The following is an 18,486-nucleotide window of genomic DNA, read 5'->3' as shown; positions in this document are numbered from 1 at the left end:
ACTTGAGATCAGAGTTTAAGTCAAAGGTCACTAACCATGGTATGTGACACATTTGTCTAGAGTTGATCTACCCTGAAGTCAAATATCAAAACCCTACACCAGAAGACAAAACAGTTATGGACAGGATTTGGAACAAAAGGAGGGAAAGAAACAGAAGGATTGATCACTATACATTTTTACTTTTTTTGCAATAACAGACATTCAGCAATCATGTACATTCCTTCAATTCATTAAAATGGCCAAAGGGGGACAACTCAAAATTATAATATGACAAAATGCTTAGTTTAGTTAAAATTGTAAAATTTTTATGTTGACAGTAAACAATTCTGATTTCTAAACACAATTACCTCTTGATCAAATAATGGAAAGAATATATGCTGCTGTTAGTTAGTACATTGTATTATAATTTCTGATTAATTAATCCAATTACTTTAGTGTGTGATTACAGAGAAATGTGGTTAATTCCAACACTTCAAACTTGTTGGGATTTACTTTCTCTCAATAAAGTATCTTCATGCTCCTTTTTAGAACATTGATTTTTTTCAATGGGTATACCAAGCTTATTTATGTTTTCTGAAAAGGGATATTTTTAAGCATACAAAATCAATGGATTGAGAGCTTTTTTCAATGAAGAAAAAACATTGTACCAAAAGTTACATGAATCCGTGCTCTATTAAAGCTTTTACAGTCCTTGAACCGATCCCTGCAACGATTTGACAGATCGATGACCGTTGACTGATTGATTGCTGACGAATCAACGACCGATGACCGATCTGATCGCAGTTTTGTTATGTAAGATCTGTTTTAAATAAAATAAATGTAAAATAAAAGTATAAATTGATGTTTAAATATATTACATTAAGTAAATATGTGTAAAATTGACAAAAAAACAACAAAAACCGTAAAATACATTGACCGCTCTGTGGTCACGTGATGCGATCATCAGTTAAATGGATCAGTTTGACGAATCGATGACCGACCAGAAACTGATCAGTGATTGATGACCGATCGCAATTCTTGTTGCACGGATTGGTTTAGGTACTGTATACAGTGGTATAAGAAAGAATGGTGTAATTGATAAAGGAGTTAATGTGCTGAAGAATTGCCTGGACAGATGTGTAACAAACTGATGTCTTGAAAAGGCATTTTCTTTTTACTCTTTCCATTGATTACTCTTTCTAAGCTTGTAAAAGGTATTTTTGCCCTCCCAAATAGGAATTCTGATTGTGAAAATGCCTTTTCTCTTGTAAAGAAAATTCATACAGAATTCAGATCAGAGCTTAAAAATAATACATTATGTGCTTTTCTATAATATAAATTTAAGAGTTAGAAATAGTAGCCTGCCCACCAGCCCATGACTGGCTCCATCGGATCAAATTGATACAGGGAAGATATATAAACGTATAGAAAGGTCTGAAAAATTCCCAAAGATGTTAGAACTGTCAAATTTGCGAAGCAAATTTTGGTCGTTCCATCCGCGGGACTCGAACTCGTACCGCTGTGACATCTATGGCAACACCGCCTGCACTAAGTCCAGCGCCCTAGACCACTATATATATATATTCATAAAACTAGTAGTAAGATAAGTAAACAATATAATAGTTCTATTGATTTCATTCTTCTGTAGGGACTCTTCGGGATAACTGAATTGACGTCATTAAGGAGGTTTATGACGTCCCAGTATTGTTTGTTGTACATTAAGTTTTTGTATTCTCGGGATTCAATTTCGACTTGAAAGTTTTTATGAAGTATCGCTCCATTTCTTTCCAATATGTTTCATCCAGGTAACATTTAAAAAAAGGCATAATTTTAAAGTGTCCTTTGCCACATATATCCAGATGGGCACTTACTGGTGTATTCCTGTATACAGGATGTTTTATTTGTTCTTTAAGAACACGTACCCATTCACAAAGACTATTTCCTGTCTGTCCGATATAATTTTCATGGCAACCTGGAAATATTGTACAATATTCTGAATATGTCCGCATATATATCACACATTTTCACATGCATTTGTCATATCATGACATGATTTCCCATTCTCAGCGTTTGGCAATTATTTAATAATACTCATAGACCTTTCTTGAAGGGAAATAAAATAGACTTAAACGCAAAGAACAAAACATATCAAGAACTAGCAAAACCTGGATACAAAACCTAGATACAAAACCTGTATACAAAACCCTAGTTTGAGAATGACCTATGTGCACTGCCTGCATCAGTAAGGTAAACACACTTTAGATTGATAGAAACACCAATTAAGTAGCTCTAGTAATGTCTGATATATTAGAAAAACACTATGATAACGTGAATTAATTTGTCTTCACTGTAGAAATGGAGACACAAGAACGAGATTAGCTGCCAGAGATTTTGTTACCCTTTAACTGCTGCTAAATATTGGCTGTTTTCCCTGGAGACTTTCCCCAAAATGTTGAAAAATATTTTTCCCAAAGGTAGGAAACTTCCCAATTGTCAGACATAATTTTTTGAAAACCAGGTCCAGAAGCCAATGAAATATTCCTCGAAGCACACTTGCTTGGCCCAGTGCTTTGTTCACTTCTAGGGAAAGTTTTTTTTGGCAAGTCATAACCTAATGGGTATTGGGAGTACATATTTGTTAGTTTCGGAATTGGTTTTCAGTTGGATTGTCATATGATGCGTTTCTGTCCACCTGTGAAATATTTTCCTAATGTGTTGAAAATACGGCAAAAATTTCCCAAAAACAAAGGGTTGGAGCTGCATTTAAAACAAAGAACAAAATCATTGGCTGCAGCTGTAGCTCTTAAGGTCCTTTCAAAAAAAATATTATTGAAATTCTGCTAACATAGAAAAAATCTATGATTCCACAGCTAAAGCTTGATGAGCTCATATTTATGTATGACATTTGTAGAGCTGTTGGAATAATATTACATTACAATTACCCAAAAGTACAAGTAACATAACCATTATAAAATATTTTATCTCAAAGAAGTTAAACTCAACACAAAAGGTATGTGTGATTTTTGCAAATTCAAAATAATGTATTAATTCAGGTTGAAAATTACATGTGCAGAAGATAACATAAAAACAAAATGTCAGTAGTGGGATTATTCAAAATCCCAAAACATGGCCTTAAAGTCACCACATGAAACAAAGACAATAACCATACATAATTTAGCAAACCAATAAAATAGATTACAGGTAAGAACTGAAGATAAGGAAAAGAAGATGTCAGATACAAACACTAAAGCACTAGCAATAAGAACTCCCCAAGAAATGTAACGAGAGGCATTGTCAATCACATTTGGTAGGAACTATAGACAGATCCTTTTGCTACTTGATTTATACAGACCATATTGATTGACACTTGCAGTATTTTACTGAACATTTGGCACTGTGAAATTTTGAACCTCTTATACTGTATGAGTGTGAACCTGGTCTGCTCTTTAACTCAGAAAACAATTCTAGACATTTTGATTTAGTTTGAAACATCAGACATTTTCGGACCTACCTACATTTAACTGGAAAAAAATAAAGATTTTGTGCAAACTTAATTACAGGAGCTTGAAATCTTATCATGAAATACTGTATTATGGGTTCTAAAATATGAAGAGAAGAACCTTTTGATAAACTAAGATAGCATAATTACTGAGACAATATTAAACTTCTTCAGTTCTTTGTTTTACAGTGGGAATACCATGTTTAACATGAACAAATTTCATAGTACAATAGTATATTTCTAAAACGAGAGCATGGAATGAAGTACATTTCCAGTATGTGTTGTGCTAAAATTTAGCTTTTCAAGTTTTTCCAAGAGAAAAAGGAATATAAGAAAAAAATTTAAAATTTTCATGTGATTTTCAGCCATTTTCAAATTTTTCTAAGGTCAAATACCATCAATCATGACCTATAATATGAATTACTGTCAATTTGAATAAAGAAGTTATCCTGATTTTACTTTAAAGATCCTACATCAGAAAAATTAGTTTAATGCAAATGGAAGATAAGATGTTGCATGTACAAATTCAGACAAAAATGGAAATTCATTCTTTAAATGGGCCTGATTTTCCAGAGCATTAGTTAAAATAATTATGTCGTCTTCGGAGATTTTATATTGCTATGTCAACTTGAGGCATAAACATAAGATTTAAAAAATTAGGCATAGAACATTGTTTTCTCTAGTGGGGTGGGGGGGGGGATGGGCACTAGGAATTTATTTTGAGTTCGAGAATAATCTTCTTTTCAGCAGAAGTTGGAGTAAAATCATTTGAAAACTTAAATTGTTAAGTAATGGGAGGAATATTTGTTCATATCTTTTTGAATGCATGGCTGATTAAAAATTTAGATTAACTTATACTTTTTCAAAAAAAATTCCAGAAGTAAAACCAATGCAGAAAGACCTTTTGCTTGTTGTCAAGATATAGTTAAAGAATACAATATTTAGAACGATCTTTTGGTCAGAAATCCAAGCTTTTATCAATTTGCAAAAATTATAATAGCGGATTTTCTGTGTGAATCAAAATGTATTTATCAAGGAAATTTTAGGCCATTCTCTGGATCCGCTACTCAGGTATTTATAACCGTTATACCTACCGACCCTGATCGCGTGACATTTCCAGCAAACTTTGTTGTCGTCTGTCATTGCCGCCACGGTGAGACTACTTTCAATTCTTACTTTCGTTTAATCCGTAACTAATCGGTCATTTCCGTCATCAACCTGTTTTCAATCGGTCCTACTAAACAAAGAATGGTAAAGAGCACAAAAGTCTGGTAAAGACTGGTACCGAAATATTGATTTATTTTATTGAATAAAAGTTTCTTTGTATCTATATAGTGTTTATTTTTTAATATTAGAAATTCAATTTGTAATATTAAAAATTCATTTTCTAACATTACAAATTCCTGATTTAGTAATATTATAAAATATCACACATTTTGTAATATTACAATTTGTAATATTAGAAAATGAATTTGTAATATTAGAAAAATAGTTTGTAATATTAGAAAATCAGTCACATTGTTTAATATTACAAAATGATTTCTAATATTCAAAAATAGTTTTTTACATTAGAAATTCAATTGAATTATTAATATTAAAAAGTGATTTTTTAATATCAAAAAAGTGTTATTTGATATAAGAAATCCAACTTGTAATATTAGAATATGAATTTGTGATATTAAAAAATCATTTTTAGAAAATGCTCATTTTTGTTCTCTTTGGCTTGCCACACATTATAGAAAAGGTACAAATAAATTCTTGACTAAACAATTTTCTATTAAAGTTGCAAAATTGGTGATTTGAAAGACAGACTTTCGGACCAAAGTAAAAAAAAAGTACGTCTCATGAATACACTGTCTACTTATGTATTGTTGATATTGACCACTGCTTCACCGTCCGTGCGAAACTCGTAAGCACAACATGACGTTAAACACCTCCTTAGTTGATTTTACCAATTTTGACCGCTTGCAATTTTATGCTGCCCATTAGTACATTGTGGTACAGGACTGAAATAAATAAATAATGAAATAAAAATAATGGGAGCGGGAGGTTTAGCTAGCTAAATCCACAATTTCCATTAGAAATATTTGTACTAAACTAGGACCAGTGGTTTCCAACTTTCTGGTTTTCCTCTTGGTACTGCAGTTTGTTATACGAACTTTCCATTTTTTTTACTAATTCTTTTGATAGCTGATCTAGATCTAATTGACTTAACCTCTTTAAATAAAGAATTTACTTGCTTACATCAATACCCGACGTCACATGATCTACCCGACGTCACATGATCTCCTTTCCCCTTCAAGACGTCGATAACGTCATAGACCAATAAGACCCGCTGTTGTCCGTTAGCAACGTAGGGCAGATCCTGGTCGAGCTGAGCAAGATGGGTGCAGCTTTTCGGAAATGCAATTGCGGTGCATGTTTTATGCGGGAAAACAAAGTTATACCTATGCCAAATGGATTAGAAAGTGGGATTACAGAAGAAGACAGGCAACATGAAGAAATTGTCAATGAGCTCCAGTCTTTAGGGTTGATAAGGACGAAACCTGGCGGCTCGACTTTTAATGTAGTTGGTGTAGCCCCAGAGAGACGACCACTAAACAGGAGACATATATTACCAGCAATATCAGTTCCTACAAAGAAAATAGAACAAGGTAAAAATAATATGAACGTGCGCCATACATTACTGGCCCTTAGCCAAAACTTTCTTTTGGGGGTGGGGTACGGACGAAATACTTCTGACTAATAGCTATTTTTAACGCTTTTAAATCATTTGTTTTCTTCCCGAACCACCTGCCTACCGGGTATGCATTATTTTCAATACGGTACATTTAATACATATTTGGCCGGTGAGGTTGATCGCGAGGAGAATAGGTTCTCAAAAAACCTGAATGTTAAATCAGATGACGGTTAATTTGTTGATTGAACCAGATCAGTGCTTGATTGCTGCTTATGTATTAGCTTCTACAAATACAAACAATAATTAAACTGTGTTTTCTAATATCTGAATAATTGTATTTTCAGAGATGGTTTATACTAAAGGAGAACTGAGGATGATGGTTGAAATACGGAGACAGGGTATTTTAGAAGAAAAGGGTAAGGTTTTCAGTAATTTTACAATTCCGCTAAAGAAATATACATGAAAAGGGGTTACCAAATGTCTTATTAAAGTAATAATCAAAACTGCATACTTAGATTGATAAGAATATATTAGAGGAATGTCAATGTGGTAATGAGTCCTGAGACCAAGATTTATACAATTATTCAATTAAAGCAACAACAGTGTTAGACTTCAACAAAACTAAATACTCTCTAGCCAAAACAATATTAGCTATAATTCTGTTCTACTTTATTAGGGAAAATGGGTCGTGATTATGAAGAAAGAAGAAAACTGGTCATGAAAAGGAGAGAAGAGAAAATTTTGAAGAAAATAAAAAAGACCGAAGCAAAACTAAGAAAAGAAGAAGAGAAAGTTAAAGAAATGAAGAAAAAACACTGCCAGTAATAATGCAGTGGGAAACCAGCTATAAAAGACTACCAGCAATGTACAATTCAAACTTTTTTTGTTTTTGATGATAGTAACTGTTTGTTTTATGAATTGTTTCAATAAAAAGGTAATAGAAAACACGACATTGTACCTTTTAGGATTCAACTTTAAACATCAGATATTCCACATAACTGCAAACAATCGACTAACACAAACTAATTTAAGAATAAAATTATTAATTGTTAGACTACAGAGTTCCTTCATATGTACATGTATGAACCACCAATCGCTAAACTACAAGGCAGGAATGGAGAGCAGAACACGGTTTTCTAACATAAATAAACAAATAAATAAATAAATAAATAACACTAGTGTGAAATGAACAGAGTTCCTAATTGTCTTCCAGTTCCGAATTGTCTTCCTGTTCTTTTATTGCGGTCGTATTATGGGTTGATGGTGTATCCCTGTTTTCCCACTTCTTATTGCAGGTATAATAAGATGTGTTGTTTTAACAATTAAAGAATGTTTCTGTTTTAAACCTGTATTTTACCTGTAATATGCTGTTAAATGGAGGAAATTATGCACATTTTAACAATAAAATTTTCATTCATATTTTTTAAAATATAAGCTGAAATAACTTATACAATTTTGTCGCAATACATGTATATCACATACATTAGCAAAATTATGATGAAATAATGATAAAAAAAGTAAACACACAATACTCAGACAATGAAATAAAATTTAACAATTCATTCATTAATTTTATTTTTTGTACGTTCTTGATTCTTTCACATATATTTTGTTAAAATATGCTATAATCATATTTTAAATTAAAAGAAATAACAATATTAATTTTGAAACCTGTCAGAGTTCAAGCTTTATGATAACGTGTAGCACGCACCGTCTTCCCTGAAATTGACATGAAAGGCCGCTTCTTCCACTTCCTGTGTGTAATTTGCAAATGACACAGAAATGCAGAAAAGCTTTACGAAAGGGCATGTACCACTTTTTATGAAAACACATCCAGACCGAAGGACCCCGCACCAAAAACCACCTCAAAGGATGGCACAACAAGATCAAGGAAAAAGGACATTGAGCCCACCTAGTAAATATTTACAAGATCATAGTCGTCGTTAGTGTCTTCGTCGTGCCCATTAACGTTATCTATAGACAATTGGTTTTCTTTCCTAGGTGATTTCAATCATAACATAAAACCGAGCTTTATAATTATAGTAAAAGCATAATAATTATTGATCTGTATTGAACTTTTCCATAATTAAGGTACCAAACCAACAAAATTATGGCTTGGATTGTCACTGAGTAAGACCATGTTTTAAAGGAAAAAGGGCCATAAATTTAAAATATCCAGAAAACAAGTATTTTTCTGATGTCCGGACAATTACTGAAGTAAAGGTAAATGGATTTTTATGACATCGTGCAAAATGCCTCACAACACAAAAAGGGAGCTATGCAGACTATTTGAACCCTATACTTCTTACAATTAGGCTTCTGGAAAAGAGTTATGTTTCTACAAGACTGAAGTCATCACTACAGAAGTTTTATGGTCGTGATCATGAACTCGTGGATCGTTACGGTGTATCCATCTGCACCATGATAACTGATTGGTTCAACGTGTCATAGTTTTCTTTTCTTCTTTCGTCTACCCAAGACTTGACTTTTTATGAGCAACTCGGCAGGTGTTTCTAGAAAAGCAGTGGATGTTTACCCTACCGGTGCACCTGGTCCATGCTCCCAGTTTTTAATGGAGTTTGACTCGATCATTTACTTTTTTTACTTTATATGTTTTATTTTGGTTATTCTATGTTTTTGTTGTGTATGTCTTTTTTCTATGTCTGGTCTTTGCCCCTGGATTACATTCTTTTGATTTCCGATAGAACCTTGTTGCTTTGAATACTCTTTGATAATTTTCGAGGATAATATCCCTTAGTGCCAAAGGACAGGGGAGAAAAGCGGTAAGAAGCAAGAAATTTTATTAATCTCAGCTATGTAAATTAAGTTTATATTATCGAAATGTTAGTAAGAGGCAAGTTGGATAAAATTTTGTGTCTCACAATTTTATTTTTTCAGTGTAAAACACATGAAAACACATGTTTGTAAAATAACTTTCATATGTTTAGGGCCGTTGTGAAAAACATATGCTTCGTACAAACATATTAATTGATTTAAAACACATGGTAGCTATATGCTAGCATTAATATGTAAGAATAGTGGCATTCCCCTTGTATATTAAGGGAAAGGACTTTGATAAACATGTAAGCTCAATAATTTTTTATTCAGAGTTCTAAAACACAAAAAACCACAAAAACAACTACCAAGAAAAAAAAAAAAAAAAAAAAAAAAAAAAAAACAGAGGGCAAGATACTAAAAGACTAGACGAGTTGATAAACAACAAGAACATGTCAAGAACGGTGTATAACATAGTTCGAAACAAACACACTATGCAATTTCATGCAATTTTTCAAAGCTTATTTTTCGATGTACACGCAGTTCTGTTAGGTATAAATTGTATTTCTTATATAATTTTAACATTTTACAAAGTGCATTTTTCCATAAGATTCAGATACGTCATTAGTTTTAACTTGTAGCTCACAGAAAGTAGTTGTTGAATTATAGAAGAATGCACAACATCCACTGTTTTGAAGACATTTGAATGCACAATGTAAAACTCTTATGTTTGGTGACTGGGTATGCAGGGAACCTCCAATGCAAGATATGGAACTCATACAATACTTCACACCGCTTGAAATACTTTCTGTAAAATGCGAAAATGCAGTTAGTGTTTTACAAACGTCAAACTGACATATTTACTCCTGGGCGATCCAGTTGTAGAAATAACTGTCTGTTTTTTTATCATATTAGAATAAAACTAATTCATATTACACGGGTTGTCCGATAAATTCGTATGCAGCTTGGTATAAAATTATCTAATATAAAGACCAAGCTTATGTGTAAATGAGTACAACACCATCTCCCCACCACAATGAATTATTTCTAAATTCATTTTAACTTGATTGTTTAACTATATTTTTAAATTTATTTATTCTTGTATGTATTGTTTCTAGGGATTTTCCTCCGTCAATTTTACAGGCTTTTAAAGTTTGACTTATTACTTGATTTTTGTTTGATTTTTGTGTTTTGAGTAGGTTGTGTCAATTATCATATTGCATCTACGAATATACTCTGTAAAAACTTTTGATCCAAATTTTAGCTGATAAGAGCTTTGCAACACTTTTGATACGGGGCGCCGAATGGAACTTGATTTTTTTGTGATCAAAATCAATTTTGTGAGACAATATTCAATTCTGTGTCACAAAATTCAATTCTGTGGCACAAAATTCAATTATATGAGAAAAAATTGAATTTTGTGTTACAAAAGTCAATTTGGTATGCAAATTAGTTTAAAAAATCTTTTGGATATGCAAATTAATTCAAATTGTGCAGCATCATGTACACGTGTATCACAAACAAAGCATTCACTGCAATACAGTGGATATGGTTCAAATGTGCACGGTTATAATAAAGCACATAAGTGAAAGAAATATCGGATATCGTAATCGTATAGCTCACTGTCACTTAAAATTGAATCTAAAGATAGATTATTGATTTGAGCGTTTGTAAACAAAAGGGAAACGAAAGTTAGACATGTACTGTATGTCGGTTTTTCATCTCGCCCGACCTGTTCCACTCAACCGAATTTCTTGTGTCATACATCAATAAAATCGGAATGAAATAAGGAATCTATCTGTACCTGTCAAAAAATCGTGAGGGATAGTGGAACAAAATAATCTTTCGCCGACTTTGACAGATTGACAAGTTTCACCACACAACAGTCATTTCTAACATGATTTTATTGGCTAATCTGACGTTTCATTTCTTTTTCCAGCAAAATCTGGGACAAATACATTAATACAAATTATCTTGTCAAATTTTAACAAATTTGGTTGCGATTAACAGATATAGCAAAGCATTTTATAGTTGAGTTGAAAGATGTCAAGAAATAATCACGTGATTCACCAGTAGAAAACCTGTTTTATCAAACAAATCTCATAGAAAACATATAATAGCAATTTTAGTAATTTCAAAACAGTTTTACTGTCGAAACAACTTTAAAGATTTTTTTTAAAAATTTCACTTAAAACCGCCTTAACCGTCCTACGTTGCTCGAAGTAATCGAAAACCTGCGGTAACTATATCCAATTAGAAACCTTACAAAATCGTAATGAGAGAATTCATTTGCATATTCAAATGATTCTGTAAAAACTAATTTGCATACAATATTGACTTTTGTGACACAAAGTTAAATTTTGTCTCACAAAATTGAATTGTGTGCCACAGAATTGAGTTTTGCGAAACAAAATTGAAAATTTGTAGTATTTTATAAATTTTGTTAATCTGGATTCATTTTTGTTGAACAAAATTAACTTTTGTCTGTACAAAATTGAATTTTGAGTACAAAACCACAAGAGTCCCATTCGGCGCCCCGTATTTGACTGCATATATGCCCAAAATTTCTTATTGGAAATTAAATGTAATTGCATCACCTGCGATTTCTGACGGCGTCGGTTGTTGTGTTATAACCTCTGTCGTCGACGGTTCCAATGTCATGACCGTCGTCAACAGTTGTTGCGGTGTCGTTGCCTCTGTCGTCGTCAGTAACTGTTTAGTTGTCGCGGCCTCTGTCGTCGTCTGTAACTGTTGGGTTGTCATTGCCTCTGTCGTCGTCATTTGTACTGTCGTCGTCGATTGTATTGTAGTTGTTTGTGTCGTTACTTGTACTACATAGGGAAAAGAATGATTATAGTATATAATGTGTTTTTTCCATAAGGACCAGTTATATGTCCAAGGTCTGCAATAAAGACCGATGGGACACTTAAATGGTCCCAGGCAACGCCGAAGACTATTACAGTCTTCCAAGGGCCATTATTTCTGACCGAGGACATATGCATGGTCTTTATGATGAACTATAAAATGCTAAGTTCAAAATAAAAATGGCATTATTTAAACTCATTATTATTTTTTTTCTGCATCATTTTAACAGGAACTTAAAAATAATTGAAACTGATGCTTACATATGTTTACCTGAAAAGCTATAAAAAGCTCACATGGAGTAAGCATTGCCTAAAAGCAAATACAGCAACTCTTTTTACCAGTATTATGTTTCCTGTAAATGGCAAATAGTAGTAGGCACATGTATGAACAGTACTTAATTGACTATTCATATTTATTTGAAATACATTTATCTTTAAAATACATATATATATACTGCTCCATCGGACCAAATTGATACAGGGAAGATAATGTAAACGTATAGAAAGGTCTGAAAAATTCCCAGCGATGTTAGAACTGCCAAATTTGCGATGCAAATTTTGGTCGTTCCCTCCGCGGGACTCGAACTCGTACCGCTATGACATCTATGGCAACACCGCCTGCACAAAGTCCAGCGCCCTAGACCACTCGGCCTGCTAGGCTATAAAAATATAGCTTTCGCTGGCCGGGTCATTCCTCCTCGTAGGATTAATCTAGGGCTGTATAACTAAGTACACGATAAATGGTAGTAAGGGACAGCTCATTTAGGTGTTGTTATATAGGATAGAGGGTCAAATTAATGATGCATGTCACAACAAATCAATAGCATACAAACGTCTCAGAATGTGACGACTCTATTCGCTACACTGCTCCATCGGATCAAATTGATACAGGAAAGATAATTTAAACGTATAGAAATATATTCCAACGATGTTAGAACTGTCAAATTTGCGATGCAAATTTTGGTCGTTCCTCCGCGGGACTCGAACTCGTAGCGCTTTGACATTTATGGCAACACTGCCTGCGCAAATACTTTTACATTATCTTCCCTGTGTCAATTTAATCCGATGGAGCAGTATAGCGAATAGAGGTTGTGCAGGCAGTATTGCCACAGATGTCACAGCGGTACCAGTTCGACTCCCGTGGAGGGAACGGCCAAAATTTGCACCGCAAATTTGACAGTTCTAACATCGTTAAAGGGACGACATTGATTGCTATGTGACTTCCGATCCTCTTTTTCCATTTCAGTTAGATTTTTTAAAAGAAATTCAAGCAATCGTTTTAGTTTTTTAACCAATTATTGGGGACACTTTATTTGTTTTTTTTTTTTACATTTTCTCCCAATCGGAACTCCCCAACCTTTCTATTTACACCGAAGAAAAACCTCGGATGCACGTGCAGGAAGAAGGCTAGAAACCACTAATTCCACTTCCCATGGCTTCTCTGGACTTTACCTTAACTTTAACCTGCAGAGGACTATATATCAGCATGATTCTACATATGTCAGCTCACAATCCTCAAAATGGCATGTGGGGTTAGCAGACTTGCAGTGCAGTACTGGTCACCGGAAATGAAGGGTCTATAAATAGCATGGGAAATCCCAGTGTTTTCACAAGATAGGGGTATATTTAGAGACCATTATGGAGATTAGGCTTCACATCACAAGAAGCAAAATGCACCTATAAAGTGTACAGAAATGTTTTTCCTTTCAGAAACTGTTTAAATTTTTTAAATAAGATGAGAACTTTTTTCACAGCACTATGAGGAACAGGGGTAATTTCTGCGTATGACTATTTTTGCGTACGTTCCAAATGCTCATTGGTTGAATTGGTGGTCTGTAACCTAAAGAGTCACTTTCTGTCTTAGAAAAAATAAATAACTATACAAGTATCTTCATATACACATACTGAATGCATTTGCAAAGTTTCAGTGAAATATGACGATCGCTTTTTTAAATATTTGATTTTTAAATATAGGGTAACCAAGTTGCGCAAGCAAAAAAGTGACAATATTCTACCATACTTAAATGCATTAAATATTTGCAAAGAACTTTTTCTGACTTTTCAAATAAAACAAATCAATCATGACTTGTTTTTTAACAATATTAATAAAGAGATGGCCTTTAAAAGTAATCATTCTCTGAAAAATTGGTCTATTTTTTGAAAATTTATGTCTGACATGCCTCCCCCTTTTTCTTGATCACATGTCAAAAACCCTAAATCTTTAAATTTTCACAAAAGGTGATATATTCGGCTTTAAATTTGTAAATACAGTGTTTTCACATTAAAACATGACCAGTAAAGGGCACCTAAAGCAAAAAAAGTACTCAAAAATGGATTTTCCATGTTGCCATAAGGAAATGCTTATATATCCTTAACTGCAGTAATTAAAGTGAGTTTTTCCTCATTTCTAACCAAATTTTTGCTCAAATCTACACAAAACTTGATTTCAAGTGCTGATTACCACCATATTGAGGTAAATGTAGCCCTCAAAGTTTAATATTTGATATTTTTACTAAATTTTCTACACTTTTTACAAAATAGGACATAAAAATCAGCCAAAAAGACCAATTTTCCATAATTTGGACCTATAGCTTAAAAAAATGCATATTTTGAAGGATTTTTGTAGTGTATTCCTCTCATGGCAAAGTTTACAAGATCTTCAAGTAGTTTAAAGCTATTCAAAGAAACTTTTCATTTTGCCATGGCTTCAGCTTAAGAGTCACTTTCTGTCTTAGAAAAAATAAATAACTATACAAGTATCTTCCTATACACATACTGAATGCATTTGCAAAGTTTCAGTGAAATGTGACAAGCGCTTTTTTAAATATTTGATTTTTAAATATAGGGTAACCAAGTTGCGCAAGCAAAAAAGTGACAATATTCTACCATACTTAAATGCATTAAATATTTGCAAAGAACTTTTTCCGACTTTTCAAATAAAACAAATCAATCATGACTTGTTTTTTAACAATATTAATGAAGAGATGGCCTTTAAAAGTAATCATTCTCTGAAAAATTGGTCTATTTTTTGAAAATTTATGTCTGACGTAACCAGAATCTGTCCGGAATTTTGACGGAACCGATTCTGAAATTATAGTTTTCTTGGTTGAAAATATTACCATTACTTTTTTTCCTAGCTCCTCGCTTCGCGCCGAAATTCTTGACTGAGTTATTGTTCTTTATCTCTTATACTATTTTTAGCGCTATCTTTTGGATAGAACTACTTTGAGTCGCGTAAGACTACAATTCCGGCAATTTTTTTCAAAAAGAAATTCTCTATTCTGCATCCGAGTTTATTAAGTGTAGCGGAAATGGCCGAGTACTTCCGATTGCATTCTCTGCGCGACATATCACTTCCGGACGATGACTTATTATTCTCATCATTCTGCGCCTGCTTGCACGTGCATGTTGCCGTAAACCCAGTGGCGGTTCATAGTTCTAGGTAAGGGGGCCCCCAAACAAAATTTCTTGGCAGGATCCCGGTGAGGATCATGAATTGATCCGAATTTTGCTAGGGGGGTTTGGGGACATGCCCCCCAAGAAAATTTTGAAAAATTAAACCTCAAATCTTGCATTCTGATGGTATCTTGAACAATTTTTCTACAATTTTTTTTTAAAAATTGCAACTTTCTAAGGGGGGCCCGGCCCTCCGGCCCCCTTGATCCGCCACTGACAGCTCTCCGCTCGCAAAGTCGCTTTGGCTGTGCTCGCTATAAAATATATAATGTACTAAATTCTATGGATGGCTTTTTACTTTTTCTTACTAGACGGTTTTCCCCAGGTTACTTTCCTTAATTTGCTCACTAATTGAATATAAGAACATAAAATAAGAACAGATAAAACACTTCATATGAAAGATACCTTAAATGTTCCAATTTAAAAAAGAAATACTTTACTGCTGACCATCCCTCTTGCAGAGAGAAATGTGCGAGCACGCACACTTCGAATGTGCTTACAGTCTCGAGTATATTTTCATTAGTTAATTTCAACGCATTTGATTTTTTATCGTTTTTTTCCGACGACATAATGAGTGTATCTTAAATTACTTGCCACTCAATTGTGCACTAAACTTCTCATATAAAACATTTATCATAAACGGAAACATTTAGCGCATGCGAAAAAAATTTCTAGTACATGTATTCAAAAGAAATGTATACATGACTTTGTCCGGATTATTTAACAATTTCACTCATCATACTGTAAAGAAAGAGAAATGATCATTGCAGATCGTACTGCAGCTTGACTGTAAGTTTGGCAAGTTGAGAAGTTTGCTTCTTTTTCGAAAACTTCAGAAAATCTACAACTTTTACAAACAAATCGATGATGTCTTCAATACCGATCTGTTTTCCTTCGCTGGGTGAAATGTTAGCGTGACAATCGCCATCGTCAACACGGTTGTCATGCTAGTTGGCTTTATCTTTCAAACCCCTCAATTCTGTTACCTGCAAAACAATAGTTAAAGAATGAAATTTGAAGAATATATATATATATATATATTTAACAACCCATACTTACTTAATGATTTCTGACATATAAAATCTTTTGAATAGTAACACTCGGCATCGTTCCATCCCTGATGTACCCACATTTCTATGCAATCTTCAGCGGTCGTCGCTGAATCTGGACCACCTGTGGGTAAAGCGTTATTGTTCTATTTTACTACTATTCTTACAAGTAAAAAGTTAATATAGTTTTTTCGTCGATTGCTTTGTACATAAATTGCATTAAATTAAATTTTTTTGTACAAATATGATATTAAAAAAAACATGGATCGCACACACGCAAAAAAAAATAAGTGAACAAGAGTGAACAGTCGTGTAGCTGATTTTTTAGACATGCAATGAGTGTGTCTATGTATAATACGGAAGAAAAATTTGAAATATACCCGTCCTCCTGTTGAAGATAGAAATACAAAATATTTCATAATAACCAACCGTAGACAATTTTTGAACTGAAATGAGGTAACATTTTCTAGCTCTAAAAGCATTTGTTTTAAGGAAACTTTTTTTTTACATTTTCGTGACATATAACCTTAGACCCGAGGTTTGTCCATATATGGCTGTACACTTTACGCTATGTGCTATGTCAGTTGAAATGGTCGCTAGTGAAACTTTGCTTTGTATTTTTTATCATGGAGGAAAGGGCAAACTAAGTAGAACAATGTTAGATATGGTAAAAGTTGTTTGCATTGTAAGGTCACAGTGTTCACACATGGACAGGTTCAGTGTTTCATTCATTGTTTGTTTTCATGCATGATTTACGGCCAATAAGTTGCGTGCTGCTCATATTAGCAATCGAAAATCAACCACGGTTGTGGTCTCAAAGACTTTTAAAGACGTCATATTAGAACATCATTTTGACAACAGCTTATACTTCGATACTCTGTTTTCTGTTAAACCTAGCATTAATAATATACCACCCTTTATTTTGATTATTATATCCGTTCAATTCTCTGTACTCAAAATAATGTATGTAGTCTAGAAAAAGGGAAAGTGTCTAGAACACAGAACTTTCTCATGGCATAAACAAGTCTATGACGTGCGTTAGAGTAAAAAACAAGAAGTTACAAGGAGCCGAGATAGTCATTATCATTTATATCATCCCAACACGTAACAATAAATTATATATGAGCGAACTGTTTGGAATTTGGAATTCTCTTTCTGATATGTATGTTACATTTATTTTTTACATTTACATGAAATGTTTGACTAATTATAGAGTCTTATTAAAAGTTGGTGTAATCCAAATGAGAAAGAGTAATCAAGGGAACCAAGGTTATAGCGGTAATCAAAAGAATGTAATACAGGGACAAAGACCAGACATGGAAGACAGACATACACAACAAAGAACATAAAGTAACTAAAATAATACATACAAAGTAACAAAAGCAAATGAGCAACTTGGACTTCACTAAAAACTGGGAGCATGGACCATGTGCACCGGTAACTCTCTCAAAATATAGTATTATCATGTTTCCCCAGCAAGGTGGAAAAAAATGTGTCTTAATTATTACATTGTATTATTAAATTTTCCGGATTTTATACGACCCATGAAAAAACACGAAATTCTGAAAGGATTGTTCCCTAAAGATTGGACAAATAATGTTGTAGCACTATCTTCAATATTCGGTCTGTGGGAAGAAGTCTCAGCCTCCAGCGCCGCCAAATTTAATAAATTACTTAAGTCTGAGAAAATTCTGTTTGCGATGAGGTACGTTGGAAGTTAAGAAAAATCTCAGACTTAAGTATTTGTTTAGTTTTGTGGAGCTTGGCACAGGACTTGAGCCTCCTTTTGAGGCGTTAATCTGGACCTGCGCAAGAATACACTCGCCTTCTCCAACCCTTCATAAATTGAGACTAATATCCCTAGTCCTTAAAGACACAAAATGCTTTGTAACCATATGTTACGATTAAAGTTATTATACATAAAAAACTTGCCACCTATCCAGTGATTATATGTGGTGGTTGATCCATCTTGACAAACATACTGTCCCTCGTTTGCTTTATCATTCATCCCAAGCCAAGTACTGTCTACATTGTTGCTTAAATAAAAAAAAAGAACAATGGGGATTTCTAGATCTGAACCCCCTTTTTGTATCCATCCCTGCATATCCAACTAGAAAAACGTAGCAATGCTCACTAATTTGATACCCCCCACGCATGCACCTGTTGACCTCCAAAATGATCAAA

General features: G+C 33.5%; 3 protein-coding genes across 4 annotated transcripts in view; 1 reads left to right on the top strand and 2 right to left on the bottom strand.

Moving 5' to 3' along the window:
* The window catches only part of LOC148627893 (dystroglycan 1-like), a 78,209-nt gene extending 73,584 nt beyond the window's left edge, over window positions 1–4,625 (bottom strand). Inside the window, exon 1 of one of the 2 annotated variants that reach the window (XM_088581226.1) lies at window positions 4,573–4,625. The gene's annotated coding sequence lies outside the window, so the exon portion shown is untranslated. The remainder of the gene's footprint in view (window positions 1–4,572) is intronic. The other variant, XM_088581268.1, reaches the window with a different exon arrangement.
* Window positions 4,626–5,811: 1,186 nt separating this feature from the next.
* On the top strand, window positions 5,812–7,210 carry LOC148627892 (uncharacterized). Its single transcript, XM_088564698.1, has 3 exons — window positions 5,812–6,132; window positions 6,503–6,574; window positions 6,835–7,210. Exons 1-3 carry the CDS (start codon window positions 5,862–5,864, stop codon window positions 6,981–6,983), a joined length of 492 nt encoding a protein of 163 aa, XP_088420824.1. The 5' UTR covers window positions 5,812–5,861; the 3' UTR covers window positions 6,984–7,210.
* Window positions 7,211–9,056: 1,846 nt separating this feature from the next.
* Window positions 9,057–16,421, bottom strand: LOC148627891 (uncharacterized). The gene is made up of 3 exons (XM_088564697.1): window positions 16,313–16,421; window positions 11,531–11,764; window positions 9,057–9,741 (listed from the first exon to the last, which is right to left on the bottom strand). Exons 1-3 carry the CDS (start codon window positions 16,383–16,385, stop codon window positions 9,512–9,514), a joined length of 537 nt encoding a protein of 178 aa, XP_088420823.1. The 5' UTR covers window positions 16,386–16,421; the 3' UTR covers window positions 9,057–9,511.
* Between the last annotated feature and the right edge of the window lie 2,065 nt (window positions 16,422–18,486).

The sequence above is a fragment of the Perna viridis genome, chromosome 1 (assembly GCF_037379345.1).
Source record: "Perna viridis isolate PV_CMFRI_1.1 ecotype Kerala chromosome 1, ASM3737934v1, whole genome shotgun sequence".
NCBI lineage: Eukaryota > Metazoa > Mollusca > Bivalvia > Mytilida > Mytilidae > Perna > Perna viridis.
Note: the sequence above shows the minus strand (reverse complement) of the source record. Positions and strands in the feature narration are given on the sequence as shown.